We start from the raw sequence: 19,222 nt of genomic DNA, 5'->3' as shown, positions 1-19,222 counted from the left end.
ATAGTGCTTAGTAACAACAATATCCTTATTATCTGAAAGACAAAATAGGATTAATACAGCAGTAACACATTGAAAACCGTATGTCAACAGAAGAACATAGAGGAAGAACAACTTTGTCAGTAGCCCAAGCCCCAGCACAAATGGTGGAAACTTCCCCCTCCAAGGGAAAGAGGATGGTTTTAGCAGATGTATAGCTGAGTTTATTTCTTCATAAGAACGTGGTCTTTTTCCCTATGCCAAATGTTTGTGTGGATACATTCTTTATAGAATATCTTCAGTCTCTACTCATAATTCTTCCCTCTGTTTTTGTTGGCAAGATTGAGGCGTGGTATCTTCCCCCTCCCCAGTGCATACGAAACTAAAAGTTAAGGCTAGAGGACTATTTAAGTCATGATCTGATCTCCTGCAGAGCACGGACCAGAGAACTTTGCGCAGTTACTTTATCAGGCTGACATTTGAAGTTAGATATGTGCTTTAGATGCCTTGAATTTCAGAGCTGTTTTACAGCATGCAGCAGTCAGTGTTCAGACCCCATTGCTCCTTAATGATAGGTGAAAAGCTGCAGTGGATTTTATCGCAGTTGGCCTGATGGAGATCTGGGAGACTGAGCACCTCTTCGGAATTGCAACTGAGCCTCAACCTAGCAGCTTTCTGGGTGGATGTGTGACCATGGTCGTATCTGCAGAGAACAGTTGGCAAGAAAATGTTGATTTCATTCTAAATCATCGTAGTTGCCTTCAAGGTGATTGAATAAATTATATGGCCTGTTGTGCTTGGTGCTCTTGTCCACTATTGGTCCTTGGGCAGTCATTAAATTTTCATGGTTTCAGGTGGGGCAACCTTCATCTACTTGCTCTCACCTGCCCAGTTACTCATGAAGCCAATGAGAGGCTTGTTACTACTGAGAGAAGACAAAGGTAAAACTGTGTGTGTATTTTTTTTTAAAGTCCTCTGAGCTAATTTTCTCCCTGGCTCTGGCTTGCATTTAGTTTCAGTTGCAGATCAGAGGATCCAGAACTTTAGGGAAGATCCAAAGTGTGTGCTTGATGAATAGTGTCCAAGCCCCGTCCTTGCAGGCAGAACAATTAGCCATGTGGTTGACTTAAGCTTTTCTCCTGAAATCTAGACCTTACTTGTTTGTTCTAGAATACACCCATGGGGATGGGAGGGGAAAGGATTTCTGCTTGTGCCGTCCGACCCTGTGCTCGGCAAAGGCAGTGGTGACCATCCCATCGATGGGGCTGGGTGACTGGCATGCTCGGCTTCCCTGGAAGCTGAGGCAGCCAGCAAGGGGGTGCTGATGCTGTTGGTTACCAAATGTTTCTGTGCGGGTTACTGGGTCACTGAGCAGCTGACTTACAGTGAAGGCTCTCAGCCACGTGGACCCAAACTGGCTCTGGAATGGTGACCTAAATGGCAAGAGCCTTGAATAGTGGTGGAGAGGGCAGGGAAGGTAGAGAAGTGTGTTCTTCAGAAGGCTAGGACACACAGGTGATTTAACTTGGAAATTATGCCTTGTTGTGGTGTAAATCAGGAGTGCTGGGCTATCTGTGAGCTAGCTATGACTTTAGAAAATTAGCTCTTCCTTGAAAGTATTGGTCTTTTTGCTTTATGCATGTTTTACTGAGAAATACGTACTGTACATGCTTGCATTCTGGCAGTTTTGCTTATTTGTATTGGTAGGGAAAAAAAAGGCAGTGGTTTTAAAAGGAAATCTGTTCAGAGAAACTCCAAGCATTCTTGCATAGCTACCAATATCTGGATTATAATATCTGCCACGTTGCAAAGATATTTTGCAATTTAAGCCTTGAGACATAAATTCAGGAACTGCAACATAGTCAATAAAAATTGCTTGGTGTGGATAACGATGGCACTGATCCTGCATTATGTTTTAGCCTACGTGAGACCCTGCTGACTTGACAATGTTATTTCCTTTCCTTGTAATGCATGTTACATTGCTTTGGTCTAGAATATTGGCCTAAAAAAATGGGCCATGGATCTGTTCCACTGTGTCTCTTCCTATTTTACAGTAGAGCTATTTTGAAACTATTTAGTATCCTGAAAGAAACCTCGGAAATGTACTGTAAGAGGAAATGCTCTGGAAGCATAACTTCAGTTTATTAGAATGGGATCGTAGTGGTTTATTCCTTTTTTTTTTTTTTTTGTTACTATTATTATCACTTATTTTGTGCGTTCCTCTTGGGCTCTGTCTCTGGGGATAACAGCTGCCATTTGCTTGGGGAGCACAGGGGTAGCGGAGGTTAGGAAACTTCTCCGTTCTTTGTTATGGTAGTTTCCTCTTTAATCTAGATTAGGAAAGAATCCTAATGAGATGTGTCTTATGATTAATTTGTAGCATTTTGCCTCCTGTTAATTATAACCACTGTTTGGGGAATTGGTAAATGAGGGTAAAGACTCAGATACAATCAAGCTTTTGAAAGAATCAAAATATATAAGTTAATTCCCACGAACCTATCTGGGAGAGAGAGGGGGAAGCATCTCCCAAAGGCCCTTTTCAATGTGTTTTCAGCAACATCCTAATATTTGTGTGTTGCTTGAGACTTCCATAGTGCTGTTGGCCGGTGCAGACGTGGCTCCAATTGATTTGTGCCGACAGTAACAGTTACCAGCACCGTTTCTCCCCACTCAGAGCGAGGTGCATCTGTTAGAAATCTGAAATCTGTTGCCAGCAAATACCCGTCTAAAACCATTCCCTTCTGTATTAGCTTTTTTTTTTTTTTTTCCCTTGGACCTTTAACATGGATGTGGTCTACAGTCCAAGATACAGCTCTTTAAAGTTCTTTCACATGAATGGTATTGTATATATCAGAATTTTTATTAAGGAAATATTGCTGTGACTAAATTTCTGGCCATACTTGCTGATACCTTCTGAGAATTCTTAGTATTCAGCGGAGATTTGGGGAGGAGGTGATTCTGGTATCACTCAGTGTTTAGCCTTTGAAGGACAAATCAGTGTAGCTGTCTGGAATTTTCCAGTGGCATTCGGTTCTGATCCTGTGTTTTAATTCTAATTTGGCTGATGGCTCTCAGATGATATTCAGTAATGGTTTCTGTGCAGCTCCATTTTTCCAATCCTGGGCCACCTTTGTAAAATGCTGTTGGGATCTAACACGGTGCAGAACTTCGTAAGAGCAGGTTTATGTAGCTGTGATCAAAAACCTTGTTAATTCGGTGGGAGCAGGGGAACGAGATCTTCTGTGGTGAGGATGACTTGTTGCTCTGCACTTCACCTGGCACACGGATGGCTAGAGGAGTAGTTGCTCTGGATTGGGATTGTCCCGTGTGCTTTGCTTCCCTGTATTTCAGCAGGAGGAACGTGTGTGTTGGGTTATGAATTCTGTCTCTAGATGCCAAAAAGCAAAAATTTACTTTTTTCATAGCTGATGAGGTTTACTGTAGTGTAACTTTTTTCCTTTTTGTTTGCGGAGAAGCGGTGAAGTTACTTTTCCTGCTTCTCATCCAATAGCTGTATCTGAAATTCATAACACAGCAAAGGAAATATTAATTTGAAAGAAAAATCCTTTTCTTTCACTTCAAATTAAATTTAAAATGAAGGAAGACATCTCTCTTTCTCCCATGGTAATCTTTCTTTTGTTTTTAATATGAAGTATTATAACATCATAAATAGAAATGTAATGTTATTAAAAGCCATACAAGTGCTACTTTATTAGAAACTTCTTTAAAAAAATTTACCAAGTTGAAATATTAATGTAGCTGGCTGAAAATTGAAGTTTTTTACTAGGTCATAGTCATTTTAAGAAAGAAAATTAAAGTAGATATATTTTGAAGAAGTCCAATTTCTGATAGTGCCAAGCTTTTACTAGCATGTCTTGGCACTGCTATATATTTTTAAGAATGCCTTTTTTTTTTTTTTGAAAGCTCTTTAAATTAAAATCTAGTCAAGTGTATTTACTGAAACAAAAAAAATGGCTTCTCCTCCACTCCCTGTAGTTATCAGTTTTGTCTGTAAATATAGAGTAGGAGCGAAATTATTTTAAAAAGTTTCAATTTGTCAGTTAAACTTTACGTAATACAAAAAAAAAAATGCAGTAACTTAGAGGCCTTGGGATAATGTAAATGACACGGTGCATGCGTAACTGCATAATAAGGGGTGAATGCAGAGAACCGAATCTCAGCTGCATTAGAAGACTTTACCAGCAGTGAAGAGCCTCCAGCTTCTTGAAGGACTTCTCTCCCCGTAAGTTGACCTGTTCTGTATTATGAGCTGAGTAGAGGCACCTTTTATCTTTTTTTCTCCATTTATTTTTCCCTACATACACAGAGAAGAACAAATGATTACTGAGTACATGTTGTTTAATGGGCTAAAATACTTTTTACATTTGCAATGCAATGTTGAAATGAAGTGTTTCCAAATTAATGTGAGATTTGGTTCATTTGCAGTTAATACAGCTTTGCTGCAGTGGAATGGCTTCAAATTGCAAAAGCAGCCTCCTGCTTTGGTGTCTCCTCTCACCCTTCTCTTTAAACCTGCGTAGAGTGTAATCAATGCCATCAAAAATTCATGAAGGATTTTCATCAATAACTGTGGTAGTTTTTGTCTTTTTACTGGAAGACACAACACCCAGCATCTCTTGCAGTCCCTGGCCCTAAGTGAAATATTCATCTATCTGATGGGTGCAGCTCTGTTCCCTGGGCTTCGGAATGCTCTGCAGCTCCATTTTTAGTCGGCAAGAGCTGGTAGCGTTTCTGAAGATTATAGACCGAAAAACATCCCTCGCCTGTCACTGGTGTTTTCTTAGCTTTCAATCAGTTTTCAGCTTCCTTGGTCTTGGGACACGCTCCTCGCCCTGTCTCCCATCGCTGTGGCAGTGGCCTCTGCAGCTTCCCATTTGTGTTGTCTGTCCCTCTGCTTCAACTAACAAGGACTGAGAAAGTGCTGTTCTGGTCCTGTTCTGAAAGATGCTTTTCTCTTCACTGCTGCGGACAGTGCCACAGTCCTTCTCCTGATCAGACCTGCCACCTGAGCGTGGTCTGCAAGGTGAACTTTTCTGAGCGTGGCTGTGCTGCCTCTGAGTATTTTGGGTTCTTTCTGCATGATATCTCTAAAAGTCTTCCCTATCTGTCCACTCAGCTAAATCCCTCTTATTGATTATTGAAAGACCTTCTCTGCTCTTGGGTCTGTCAGGGAAGTTGCTGGTCAGACTGGTCTTCAAGCCTGTCTCTCTGAAGAGGACACCTCTTTCTCTGCTGGGCCAAGGATTTTCACATTCTCGTCTTGTTCAGCTCATCTCTTGTTCAGCTCGTCCTTGTTCCATGTGTCCGCATTCCCTTGGTTTCTGAGGACTGACTCTGGCCCATCACTGCTGTGATCATCTGCCCACCAGTCAGCCTCTGTGCCCCTTCACTTTTGGAGTGAAAGTGGGGTCTCTTTGTGGGTGTCAGTGGATGGTTGTTTCTTGGGCTCTGCAAAATTCCAGCAAGTCTGAGTGTTTATCTTAGGGCTGGCTCCATCCATTTCTTGCAGTTCCTTGATATCTCAGCAGATGTAGGTAAATTAACATCTTATCTCATGTTTGTATCTTTCAAGTTCCTTTCAGAGCAATGCAGTAATAAGAGCAATATTCCATATGGGCACAGGTGGTCTTTAGGCTATGTTAACATGTGTAACTAGTTGCCAATCATATTCTATTTCATGCGGCTTTACCAGTCTCTTTTTTTTCCCTGCAGTTTTAAAGCTAATCATGTAGAGTAAATGTTACTTTACTAATCGTTAGCTTTTTTTTTTTTTTTAAAAAAAAAAAAGTTATTTTAAGTGCTGTGTTTAAATTGGACTTAGTTGTCAGTTGGCAAATAGCTTGAGTATATAGATGTGTCTTTATAATGCATCAGTTCGTTCATCAGAGAAAATTACAATACCAGGAGTGGTTTTTTTCTTCCCTCCTGAAATTTTGATGCATATGTTTGAAGAAGTCATGAAAGGATTTAAATCCAAAGTTGAAAAGCCTGACTGTGGAATTGATTGTTTTGAGCTTCTTGTTTACCAAATATGAATTGAGGGTTAAAGAAGGACGACGACATAGATTGAGGGTTTCTTATGAATAGTTTTACATCTGATTTCTTTACTAAAGGCTAGCGTGTAGGAATAATGTCAAGAAGAACAATAGTAAAAGCATATTTAATGGTGAACAACTTTTTTGGGGAAAACTTGGGTTTTGGTTGTCTGTGCAATATTGATATAAGTTTTTTGTAGTTGTAAGATGCAGCGTTGCAGATGCTTACAATGAATAGGACTAATGCTCTTGCAGAACAAGCACTGACATGCTGTCAATTTTAATACCTTCCTTACTAAAAAATAATTTCCTTATTATAATATTTTTTAAATTCCTTAGAGTAAGGTTGAATATCTGTTGTGAGATTAATCACTTCTTTTTTGTGGACAAACTAGAGCACAGGATGTTGCCATAAAGAAATCTTTCAGGCATTATATAAAAGGATAAATCTGTTTTTAACACTGACACCAGCTGTAGAAGGGAAAAATATTGTTACAGTTTACAGTGAACAGAAATATAAAATATGGAGGGAGTAACTGTGAAACACCAACGCATCTGCGCCCCTGCGTGCCCCTTTCGAATTATCTTACCCTACTGGGAATAAGTATTTAACAAAAACTTTACAAGGTAATAGAAAGAAATACAATCTCAAACAGATGTGCCATGCCAGCTAGGTATAGGGATGTATGGGATGTATATGTTCCAGGGAAAGTTGTTTTCACATAGGATTAAACTTTCTGTGGATATTGGACTGTTCTGGGCCTTTCTGAGGCAAGTGGAGACTTAATGTGTAGTTGTGTTGTAATTAGTAACCAGCCCTATCTGCTTGTGAAGGGAGAAACTTGCAGCAGTTGTTAAATGCTTTTTGCAAAATGGCTGATCTTGTGGGGTTATGATCCTTTAGAAACGAAGCTTTTCAGGCTGATGTCAACTGTTTGATCATTTGGTGGTGTTGTGTGAACATCGTACTTTAGTGTGTGTTGATAATTGCGGTGTTTGTAGTAAATGGTAACTGAGGAATGTTCCAGGATAGCTGAGACTTGAATAGCAGGGCAGCGAGCTTCCTTCTGTGCCTGAGCCTTCCTAGGAGGAGATGCTCTATGGGAAGAGAAAATTTGGGTGCCATGGGTGCAGCTTTCCAGTTTTATCCTACCGCTGCTGGAGTTGACCTCTTTCTGGTTGGACTGGTAGAGTGGGACCTGTTCAAAGTGGTTGTGGAGGCTGCACACCTGTCTGCTGGCGGTCGCTTAGCTTACGGTCTCTGTGCTCTGATCTGCACTGGCACTGAAACAAAGCATACAGCATTTCTGACCCCTGTGTGTGCCAAGTGCCTTCTCGGCACACCTGGCCCTCAGTCACGAGATGGTGTATGGTGGACTTCCCGCTGTGCCACCATGGCCCAAAGCCTCCGTTTGTTTCCTGTGGAGCTCTTGATCTCCTCCTCTCATGCGCTGAGAGCACTTCTTGTCTGAGGATCAACACTTTTGAGTGCTCTAAAATCTAAGTCTTTGTGAGGCTTCGTACGAAATTGATATATGAAGCAAGGAGATGTAGAGTGGAGCGGAGCATTCAAGACTTGAGAGGATACAAGCTATGAATAGATGAAAGCAAGGTCGGACATAATGGAGCAGGATGGTTCAGGCCAGGGCAGAGTAGGGCACAAGATTTGTTTTGGAGATACTTTGTTCCTCCAGCAGTCTTTGACCCTTCATGTTCCTCAGACCTGATACTGTGCCATGGCAGCATGTTTGGCAGCATGTATGTTGGGAATCCTGACCATCTGATAGCATTGATATGACCCTTGTTAATATGTCCTTGTAGCTGTGTCTCTCCCCATATATGTGGCAAGAGTCACTTAAGGAGAATAGTCAGGTTGCATAGCTTAAGCACCTGACTGGTGGTTAAATCAGTTCAAAAATGTTTGACTTGCCTGCAATATAAAAAATGTGGGCGCAATGAACTTCTTACTCTAAGGAGTATAGGTTACTCTGAGAACCTTGATGACTACTGGGAGGCATAGTGTGCTACAGAAGTACAGTGTCCTCTTCCACTTCCCCTTCTCCCAATCCTAAATTTTGGTTAAACCTCCACCCATTTTTTTTGGAGTAATAGGCTTTAAATAGCAAGTGAAACAACTACAGTGCTGGTCTTGCCAAAGACCATCTAAAGCTGAGTTATCACTTCCAGTATCTCTGTGCATATGCCCCTGGATAGTAATTGCCTTTTTCTGCAGTGGTATTGCAGCATGAGCTTTCATCTAATTCATTATCCACCCTAATGCTCAAGTCTTTCTGCATTACTGCTTTCTAAACAGCAGTCTCTCACTTTATTCCTGTACTGATTGTTATTTCTCCCCAACTGCATTGCATTACATCCATCTTCGGTGGGGTGTCTCGCTTACACCAGCCTATTTCTCAGAGCTTGCCAGGTAGCTGAATTTTTCTGAGATATTCTTGCTTGCTTGCTTCTCTTCTGTTTAGCATCATTTGTGTTTACTAAGTATGGAGTTAGCAGTATTCTCTGGATGGTTCAATTGGATATATAGGCAAGAACAGTGACCCCTTGTCTTTTCAGACTGTGCTGCACACCATCTCTACATGGCTATAAAGTGTGTATCATCACTAGCAATTGCAATTTTTATCTATTTGCTTCATCTGAACTCTATTACTGTTTTTCTATTCCTGTTGCCAAAGGCCTTAATACTCTTGTTCATACCAGTGTGGGGTTTTGTGCAGAGATTTTTATTACTTTCTCTGGGATATATGACCAAGGAACCAAGTAATTATTTTGGACCCTAAATAGCACCAGACACTGCTGCTGGAAAATTTCCAGAAAGCTTCTTGCCTGGGTGAAATACTGGTAGTGAGCAAAAGTGAAAGCTGGGTTAGTTTTACAGATAAACTCTGTAATATTTATAGGGTCTCTTATAGGATCTTTTTGCTTTGAACAAGACAGCTTGCTTAGAAAGAAGGGAGAGAGCTGTCAGAAAGGTAGGTCATGTTTTGGGGACATGTATCCCTGACTAATAATTTGTTCAGTCAGCACAATCTCTATCTCTGTTTCCATTTGAGGTTTATGTTTTGAGAAATAGATGTGGATAAAGTCCTTTGCTTAAAAAAAAATCTGTGTAATACAAGCTGTCAGCATAAAAAAAGGATAAAATTACCCTATTTTGTAGATCACAAGCCAAATTAAATATACTTTTATACAACTAAAAGTGTATGTGCCTGCTTGTTTGCTTGACTCTTAAGTTTGGTCTTAAAATAATTCTTGTGGATCTGGCTGGAATGGTTTTATGGCTGCTGTCACATGCTGAAGACAGTAAATCTGGCCCCATGAGGGCTGTTGATCTGCCCCCGTGCAGAGGATGACAAATCCAGAGTCGCTGGGGGAGTGTACTGGGTTGTGATTTTTCTGTCTCTCCTCCGGGAGACTCTGCAGCCATAGATGTCGAGAGCTGACTGCGAACTGAAAGGAAGATGTCCCCCAATATGACTACAGCATTTAACGTTCTTGTTCTAAACGGTTCTTTACTGAGCTTTCCATCTTCTGCATTAATTTGAGAGCCTGAACCAAATAACCAGGAAGAGATTGATGTGGCCTCACTTTATTTCATATAGTTGATAAATTGTTAAATGGACCAAAGGACACAGGTTTAAAAAAAATCATTTTGTATAAAAAATGAGGGATTTTTATTAGCTGATAGGGCCCCTGTCTGTCAAGACTTTATAAAGGGGCAGATTTGATCCTATGCTATGCGGTGGGAACAGCTCTAGTGGCTTCGCAAAGCAGTTTTCTGCAGTTTGTGCTGAGCGAGCAATGGGCTTTCTGCCCTTTTGGTATTAGGGGCGCATGAGTTTGGAGAGCGGGGACTCCTTGCAGCATCGCTGCTGAGCTCTTCTCCAGGAGACGTCAGGCCTTTAGGCAGGAACAGTTTCCAATCTAGCAGGCTTTTGATGTCATGTCCTTGGTAGTACTGGCACTATTTAAATGTTATATTGGGAGAAAAAGGAGTAGAGGATGTTACTCGAAGTATTCCTAGGGTTATAGCGGTAATCTTGTACCAATGGCCAGGAGAGCGGCTTGCTATGCTGCTTGAAGTGTGCTTCTCGGTGACTGGGACTCGGTATGAGGTATATTAGCTGTGAAAGCTGTGGTTGTCGTATACATGCTCGTCTCTGCTGATGTTGGGAACAAAGATAGATTTAATGGGATAGTGACAAGAGTAAATCAAATTGTAGGCTACCCACAGGGAAGTGTGAATGTGTTTGGCAGGACTGCAGCCCGGGTAGGCAAAGGTCGTGCACAGAGCAGGTGCTCCATCACCAGGTCCTGTGCTATGTTTATTTCGACTGGTCTAGTCATTTTTTAAGATGCTTTTTTAGTATGTGACTTATGGGACTATGTTTTGAAAACGTAATAAGGCCTTAATATAAAAAGGCAAATGCTGGTGAGTACGTGCAAATCCCTTTCTGAGGAGAGAGGGGAAATTGATTCTGCTCGAGTCTGTGTTTTCTGAGTATTGCTAGCTTTAGTGAAGTGAAAACTGATGTGATTCTGCATTAAGGAAGCAAAGCTACAAAATGCCCCATTAAGGTAGCATTTATTTGTTCAGGGGTTGCCCTTACAATATCGTGCATGCTGCAGCACCTCATTATATGAGAATGCATTTGAGACAGGTGTTTCCAGGCATAGCGTTACATTTTATAACACCCTTAAGATTATGTATTTCTGCAGTAAGGGAAGAAGTGAGATGAAAACCCACTTTTGCTGCTACTAATTAACGGTACAGTCAAGTCTCTGCTATACATCAGCAGTTCATACGTTTTTCTAGGTAAACCATGCCACGAATAAAGAGCCTAAGGTGGCCTGGTCTCAGTGTGCCTGTGCTTGTGAATTTGCGTGCTGCGGCACGTAAATGGAGCTGTGCTGCTTCGGGTTTCTAACTTGTGCTCCATGCTTGACTTCAAGCTTGCAGTTGGAAGCAGCCTAGAAGATACTGGAGCTGGCTTTGGGAGCAGTCATTTTGCCCTGATGCCTGGGTCTTCATTGTCTCGGTTAGCTCTGACCTGGCTACTCTAGAAAGTGGAGAGTTGAGTTCACCCGTTTTCTCCCTGGGGTCTGCTGAGATTCATTTGGCACTGGCTGAGAGAGCATCCGCTTTTCTGGGGAGGTCAGCCTTGCTGGTGACCCTCTGTTCTGAAGTTTTATTTCTGTGTTTGCATTAAGCATTGTTATGAATAAAATTCAGAGCTGGATGTGACCTCTCTGAAGTACAGCATGGAGAGGCTATGAACAAGAACAAGGATCCCTCCTTTTTGAGAAATGCAGATAATGATGGTTAACTGAAGTCTGAGGGACTGTGCAGAATGCACAGGCCTAGTGTTTTCAAGGTTATAGAATTTTCAGTTGCTTCCAATTTTTTTTTTTTGGTCTGGCTATTTAAATCAGAGGTGTCTAAAAGGAGTCTGATTTTCAGGATATGCTGTGCTTTAAAGTATTTCAAGTAAAATATCTAGATTTCCAGTATGAAAAACTCCGTCTTTAAGGTAAATGAACTATATTTATACATGCAGGAAAGTGTCAGGGAACAGTTCAGGGGGATAAAGGTTTTATTCTGTGTTTGATTCAAATATGACTGGCTGTAGTCCGTTTGTAATTACCAATGATCTGGGATCAGTGGTTCTAAAGTCAAGTCATCTAGCTGAGTTTCTGTGAGTATCGCCATTGCATTTTGCAACGGGACACCACCAGCAGCACTGCCATCCTGGAGGAGTTCAGCTGTCTGGGCACATCTTCTGCTCAGCATCTCCACGTCTTCTCTGGGGAAGAGAGGACAACTGGGATTATTTTTCTGACAAGTAGCTCACATACCATGGTCTGAGATCCCTTGGTCTGGGAGTATCCCACAAGTCTTCCGGATTTCTGCTGCAGTGTGCAATCCTTGTGGGAAAGATGATGCTGCAGTCGGTTTAATTTGTGTTTGTTTGTCTTGAGATGGGAATTGTTGGCACTGTTGGTTATCTGGCCAGCCCTGCTTATTCCTGGCAGAAGTGCTGCTGGTGATGGCAGTTGACATCAATGATCCAAAATCACTATCCATGTCTTACCTTGAACAGCTGATGCCAACAGTGTGTGTAAGCCGTGAAATGCAAAACTAAGTCCTTTTTGATCATCCAGCAGCATCTGTCTCTTCCTGGCTTCCCAAGCTTCCTTTTGAGTCCCCTTTATGTGGTACAGCTATTACGATGTGAAGTTGCCTGACTCTCTTGCCAATGAGCTTTACTTGTCCTGCTGTCAAGCCAGACAGGCTGAGAGAAAGATCCATGGAAACTGGCCGTGACAGGAGAGAGTTTAGTTTGCTCCTTCCAGAAGAAGGCATCTGCTCTGCCTGAGAGTGGCTGGCAGCACTTGGCACTGTAGTATGGTTCCTGTCCTTGTCCTGGTTTTGTCTCAGACTTGCTCTGAAGTAGACTTTATTGCCCTTAAACTCTGTCCCTTGAAATGTAAGGAGAAGGTTGCACTGAATCTGTTTTCTGTTGCTTATTTGCATCAGCTCTAACGCTTATAGGACTTGGGTTGTGTTGATTCATTGGAATAAAGCAAAATGCATTATGTGCAACTCACTAGCTTTGGGTAAATAGGTTACCAAGGGTTAAAGCTCATTAACTCATTACTCATGTTTGGGACAAGGACTTTTAATTCCACCAGTTAAATTAATCTCTGCAGCATGACAGTGTATTCCCTGGTCTATTTTTCATCATCAAATTGCAGTCTGCTGGTTAGTTCCTGTAAAGGTCTGTTGTACTCTGCATTTATGCTGCTGTTCTTAACCTCTGCAACACTACCACATCATCTATTGCACACGGGAACAACGGAATGAATGGTGTGGGAAGTTCCATGTCACTTTTAGGAATAGACCTGCAGATTATGTTTGCGTGGGAATTGAGGGGCTGGCTGGGTGACTGTTGTCTGGAGAAATGGCATCTCTTGGCAGCTGTACAGTTTGGGTGTCTTTTACTCCACTCAATCTCGAGAAACTTCTGGTTGTAACCCCTGTGTTATGTTAATGGAAGGCTGTTCATGAAGACGTGTGTATTCATGGGAGAACAGAATTTGTCTTTTGTCTGATAATCAGAAGAATCACTGCAGCATAATCAAAGGAGGAAGGCTCATTCAGAATATAATTTGTTGATGCTGTCTGACCACCATATGTTGTTTTAACTTTAATCCTTTTTTGGCAAGATACAAAATAATCTCTGCAAAGTATGTGAATCTTCGGCTGAAGAGTCTATTTAAAAGTAATGCACTGTTAAAATGGATTGGCTGTGCCTGAAATATTACTAGATTTATTTGCTGTCAAAGGTGGAAAAATATTTGAGGCAAATGGCTTAGTTTTGTTTAGGAAGTTGCCAGTGGAAGAGTCTAGAGAGATGGATTTAACCATTTGTTATTTTAATTGTACAAATATATTAACTGTTATGTACTATAAATCAGTTTCCTATCAGTTATTTTCTTTTCACTCTCTTGCCTTTCTGGCCCACTGCACTGTATTTATTCTACCAAACTGCCAGGAAGCCCAAACTCTGTCAGCTGAGCCTACGATGTAGTGAATAGTGTCTGTAGCTTACTTGGTTCTTTTTAGTACAGTCCAATTGAAAATACAGTAAATGCACCTAGGTGAAGATGTTACCTTTTCTTTTGTGAGGCTTGCTTGAAGCTTTAGGCTTGCAGGTGGCTGAGAGTCTCTGCTCACTGATCTCTCAAAGTCTGTTTAAGAGATGATACAAGAACCTTTCAGGTTATATTTATGTGCTTCCCTTGCCCCTTCTTTTAAAATGCATTGCTGTGTAGTCTTCAAGAAAAGAACGTGTTCTTTAGTTTTTTTGAAAAAGCTTCCTGTCTGCAGGTCTCAATTTGATACAGAACTAATTGCTAACATTCCTTAGAGCTCAGCACTTTGACTAAATGCTAACAGGATTTTACTTTTACCCACCCATTTTAAGAGTTTTTTTTGTACTAAATCCTACTAGCCCAAATCTGGTTCCAGTGGCCGGCCGGTGTTCTGGTAGGGACACCTAATTGAACTGCATTAGTAGTTAAGTTTGTCCACATTAAGGACTTGCAGTAAAATGGGTTTGATTGAGAGTTTAGCCTGCAGTGGCAAGCTACGAATTAATATCAGTTGGCTGTGTGTATACCTGAGGGACTTTGTACCATTTTAATCAGAATAGTTGAAAATGGATTTCTGTGCAGCTCTTCAGAGGAGACCTGAAAGAATCGGTTGGCACACAATCTACTTTGAGTTAATCTACCATCATAACTAATAATTTCACCATTCAGACATAAAGTATCGACCTTAAAGGATTTTTCTTATATAGCTGATGGCTTGATTCCTTTTAAACACTAATGCCCAGGGTATAATCTCTGAGTAGTATAATAGCTTTATATTTAAGGTAGATTGGGGATAAAATTTTGTGTTTTCATGTGAACTATGAATGCTAGTAATGTGTTCAGGCAGGAGCTACCTTATTTTACCTTTGAGAGTACTTATCAAATATTTTTTATTGGAAACTTAATATATTGAGGCAGAGTGAACAGAAAGCTGATGAGAATGCGAAGGAACATCACAGCATTGCATTGCTTGCTCTGTCTGTAGAGATGTAGCATGGGTTGATTAATTTAGCTTAGCATCTGAAATCATGTAGCGTTCAGTACCGATTAAAATTATATGAAATTGGGTGTAAGAGATTTTGCTATGTTAGCTTTGAAGGATCTTCTGTTCATTGCAGAAGTAGCTCAGATAGGCACCACCGTAACTCCAGTGATTGCAGGTGTTACGCCTGATGGATGTCAATACTGCAGCAGCAGCCAGAGGAGTTGCTCAGGATTTAATTTCACGCTTGTGTATCCGAGTGTCAGATCGGTCCCCTTCTCCTTTAATTGTGTATTTGCAAGTCTCAGACTATGTATTCTGATATTCATTACTCCCCCGCCATCAGCGTTGGCATGATGTATCACATCGAGCCTTGCAGGGAAAGGTCTTTCAGCATCCCCTGTTTTCCTCTCAGTCTCCTGTTCTGTGTGTGTGCGCCAATCCCTTCCTCTTCCTCTACTTTACCTGCTTGGTTTTAAGCCCTCCTGGAGTGTGTTCCTACCTGTCCTATTTTCCCAACTTTCCTGCTTGTCCAGGGCTCCCAGAAGAGCGCAGCCTCCCCCTGTTTGCTCAGTACTGGACCAACCCATTTAATTATTGGCTGCTGTCCAGTATCCAGTTCTGCAGGAGTGGAACAGGAAATCACTTTGCTGTTCTCTGCTCTTGAACTGTTAACCATCTCCCCACTGAAAAAGAACAGTGGAAACTTCTAGTGACTGGTATCTTAACTCTCTTAAACATTTCTTCTAAAAATTGTTTTGGATGATCTCGGTTGAGTTCGTCAGCCACTTACATGGCTTCAGGAACCATGGAATGAGCGTTTTGCAAAAATAACTGTGCCCTGATGGGAGCTGGAGCTGAACTAGATCTTCTGTGTGTGTATTTCTTTTGGTGAAAGAAGTGGTTTCAACAGCACTGAGATGCCCAGTGAATCTTCACTGGTGTTGTCAAATGGGTTGTTAGGAAGGCAGCCCCTGCCCCTATTTGGGGAAAAATGCAAAAACTGTTTGAAATGACCTGTGATTTTTAACATATAAAACACTTTCTTGTTTGAAATAACTTGACTTCAATGCTTTGGCTCTTCAAACTTCATCTGTTTCAGGTAGAAACAAAATGTGAGTTTAGGGCAAAATATTTCCAATTTTTGTGAGTTACAGGCGCATCTGAGAAGCCATTATACGTTCTGCTCTGTACCTTGCACCTTTTTGATAAGACAAGAGACTTCTGCACCCACTGGTGTCTCGGAGCAGAAGCACCGTGAGTTTGAGTCTGTGGCTTCCTTGGTTTCCTTAGCTGACGTTTTTGACCTCACTAGCTAAAGATATTTCCACCAACAGCTACTTGTTCCCACAGTGTTTTCCGCCAGTGCGGTTGTGCAGCCCCGTGGCAGGAGCGTGTGGCCATCCTGTGAACAGACTCGGGAACGGAGCCAGCCCAGGGAAAGAAGGTGGTGTGATAGTTTTTGGTAGAGGCAGACCAGTTACCCTTCCAGGTCACAGCATGACCAGAGGTCTCAATTTACCATCATTTCTGGAGAGCTGCTGCAGTTCTCCAGTAAGTACGCGTCTTCTATAAATTGTCAGTGATTGGCAGATTATCAGCCTTCTGCAGGGGGACTCTTAACATTAATATTGATCTGCCAAGCAATGTTTTATTTAGAACAGTATGTTCCAATTTGTTTTCTTCCCAGTCCTAAGGAAGATACTTAGCAATGCAACAAACATGTGTCTTTCCACACTTGTGATAAATACTTGACTTCCCCTCTTGATTTGTAATATCCTTTTTGGTAGAATTAAATTTATGTATAAGATGGCTCTTCACCTTTTAAAAGTACAGATAAACTTACAAATATATTAAGCATCTATACAGGAAACTAAAACTACATGTTTACACAAGAATGTCAGGTTTTTAATTGCATAAGTTGCATAAATAAGATGCTGGCTTAAGCAAATGTTCCATTTCATATTAAAGTGAGGGATACACGAAAGCTGGGATTTGCATTATTTTTTGCATAAAGAATACTGAGAATCAATTGTAAGACTTGTAGCCATACCATAGTTGCCATGTGGATATTCTTTGACAGTTTAAGCTAAGAGTACAAAGTGTTTTACAATTTATTTCATGTTATGCACTGACCTAGTCTTTTCAACAAATAAAGTGGTTTTTTTTTAAGACATAGTTTCTTTTTTCTGATTGTAAGGCATGCAGATGGGTTCAGTGAGCAGATTGACAGCTATTTGCTTCCTTTTTATAGATTATGACTAGAAAGAAGTTACTGTCTCCTGTTTTGTAGCAAGGAGGGGCTTTAGAACTGGTGTATTCCCCGAAACACCTGATTTTAAGTGAGCAATTGGGCCAGTTTTTCTGAAAGCCTTTCCATCTACCTATCTGAATTATTTCTCTGTTCAGTTCCTCAGGACTTTCGCTGTTTCTGGTATTTGAGGATTCTTTTTTTCTGGAGGGTTTGGATCCCCACACCCCTCATCCATTATCTTTCTTGTTGTGATTAGCAGTGGCCTCCCATCCAGGCAGAGATGCTAGGGTAAATCAGATGAGAGACTAAAGTACGTGATAGTGTTGCCTAAAAATTCTTGTACTGTGATCTGTTCTAACATTTTTAGCTCACAGCCTGGAGTGAATTAGAGTTTAGAAAGCTGCCAAGAAATCTGGTAAACTTGTTCAAATGGGAGGCTTGTAATTAATTGCCCAACATACTTTTGCTTGCACAAGAGGAAATGTGACAGTGGCAAACCTTTAATGTCTTTCCTGAGATTTCTGTACCTTCTTTACCTATTCAGGATTCCAAAAACACCTGTAGAAATCCATGAGTTGCATTGCACAATGAATGTTGTCTGTAAAGCTGCTAAGCATAGGAACTTCCTTGGACCCTGCATGCTCTCTACTGCTGTGGCACCAAGGGGTGTCACCCAGAAACTGCTTCAAATGGGAGGAATGCCAAATTCTGAGTTTTCAGTGCTTGATGTTCTGTAAAGGTCTATAACAAGCTTTGTTATAGTCCTGCTGTATTTGGTTTGAGATGGGAATATAATACTAAGAGTGAAGGGATACAGGTAGCAAAGCTTGAGGTGATTTTCCAAAGTTCTAACTAGAATTATTCACCTTGTTTCTTACTGATTAAATAAGTGGTTTGAGATTGGTTGGACTTAAATTGCCACAGAGCCAGGTGGTGCATACTTGTTCTTCACTTTCTGCATGTACCAGTCTGAGGTGTTTTTTGTGTGCGCGTGTTGTAACACAAAACTCTTCAGCTGCAGTGCTCTAAGGTAATTGAAATTCATTAGACTTTTTTCCCTGACATCTGTAAATTTGCACATCTCCTGTTTGATTCAGTCAGATGTATAGAAAAAAATTTGCATGTAAGAAAAAAAAAATACCTGCTTCATGAAAGCTCTCAGTTCCTTTAAAAGACAAAAATCATTAGTTGTATAAAGGAAGGAAAAAAAAAATCCTGGGATGCTGTGTAGGATGAATTCTGTTCTATTTTGGTTGGTGAATGTAATTCCTTTTCTTTTGTGAAGTTCAATGAGAATTTTTGGATTTTTTCTTTCCTGACCCCCTTATTCTCATGTCATAAGGCATTGGTGTTGCCCACTGGATATTTGTCTGACTTACATGACCTTCCTCTGGCTGGAAGGCAGTGCTACATGTCTGTTTTGCTTGAGTGAATCGCATGAAGCAGTGTTGCTTGAGCCTTGCTGGTGTTCAGACTGTTGGCCGCTGTGCTGCGGGCTCAGATCTGCAGGGTGCAGAGGGGGTTTGTTCTGTCCTGAGTCTAACTCTTCCATGTGGGGCTTTTAAGATGCATGTGGTTGTGACAATCAGGATATAACATGGTATGGATGCATGTCCCAATCTTCCATCTGTGTTCTTTTAAGGATCTTAATTTTTGTGTAGTACTTAAGTTATTTGTTTGGTGGTAGTTATTAAAAGAAACTTACACTATCTTTAGGGTCTAGACTGAGAAAGATCGATGATATGTTGTGGTTCACATTTATTTGCTTGTGTACATCAGAATATCCTTACGGAAATCTCTGGAGTAGGGCAGGTATGTGCCAGATAAGAATATGGACACCAGTGAGTCCTGTTTTCTGTGTATCATCTTTGGATGGTGGATTTTCATGGCTAAAATAAATACAATTAACATACACCAGGCCTGTTGTATTTACTTTTAAGCAGGGTTGAATTGATAGTCTCTGCTTAAGAAAGATTAGAGGTTTACAGCTTAAACTTCAGGAATTAAGTATCATTTTTCTAATGATCCCTGCTTCTTCTCTTCCCAGCTCTGACTGAAGGTTACGTCAGCTCCCTGCATGAAAACAGACATGGTAGTTCCGTGCAGATACGGAGGCGAAAGGCTTCGGGGGATCCTTACTGGGCGTACTCAGGTGAGCGTCAGAGGATGGGAGTGATGTGTGCGGTATCTCCAAAGTCAAAATTGTTAGCTTTTGTTGCTCAGCAGTAGGAATTTCAATTAGCTTTGCAGCTTGTTTTCTTCTTCCAATCTCCTTGCGAA

The 19,222-nt window shown here is 41.1% G+C and overlaps 1 protein-coding gene across 1 annotated transcript in view; it reads left to right on the top strand.

The window, feature by feature from the left end:
* PTPRG (protein tyrosine phosphatase receptor type G) overlaps positions 1-19,222 on the top strand; it is a 404,579-nt gene that overhangs the window by 69,780 nt on the left and 315,577 nt on the right. The window contains exon 2 of the mRNA XM_062585127.1: positions 18,990-19,094. Within this exon, the coding sequence (XP_062441111.1) occupies positions 18,990-19,094 (105 nt within the window). The remainder of the gene's footprint in view (positions 1-18,989; positions 19,095-19,222) is intronic.

The sequence above is a fragment of the Rhea pennata genome, chromosome 12, assembly GCF_028389875.1.
Source record: "Rhea pennata isolate bPtePen1 chromosome 12, bPtePen1.pri, whole genome shotgun sequence".
Lineage (NCBI taxonomy): Eukaryota > Metazoa > Chordata > Aves > Rheiformes > Rheidae > Rhea > Rhea pennata.
Note: the sequence above shows the minus strand (reverse complement) of the source record. Positions and strands in the feature narration are given on the sequence as shown.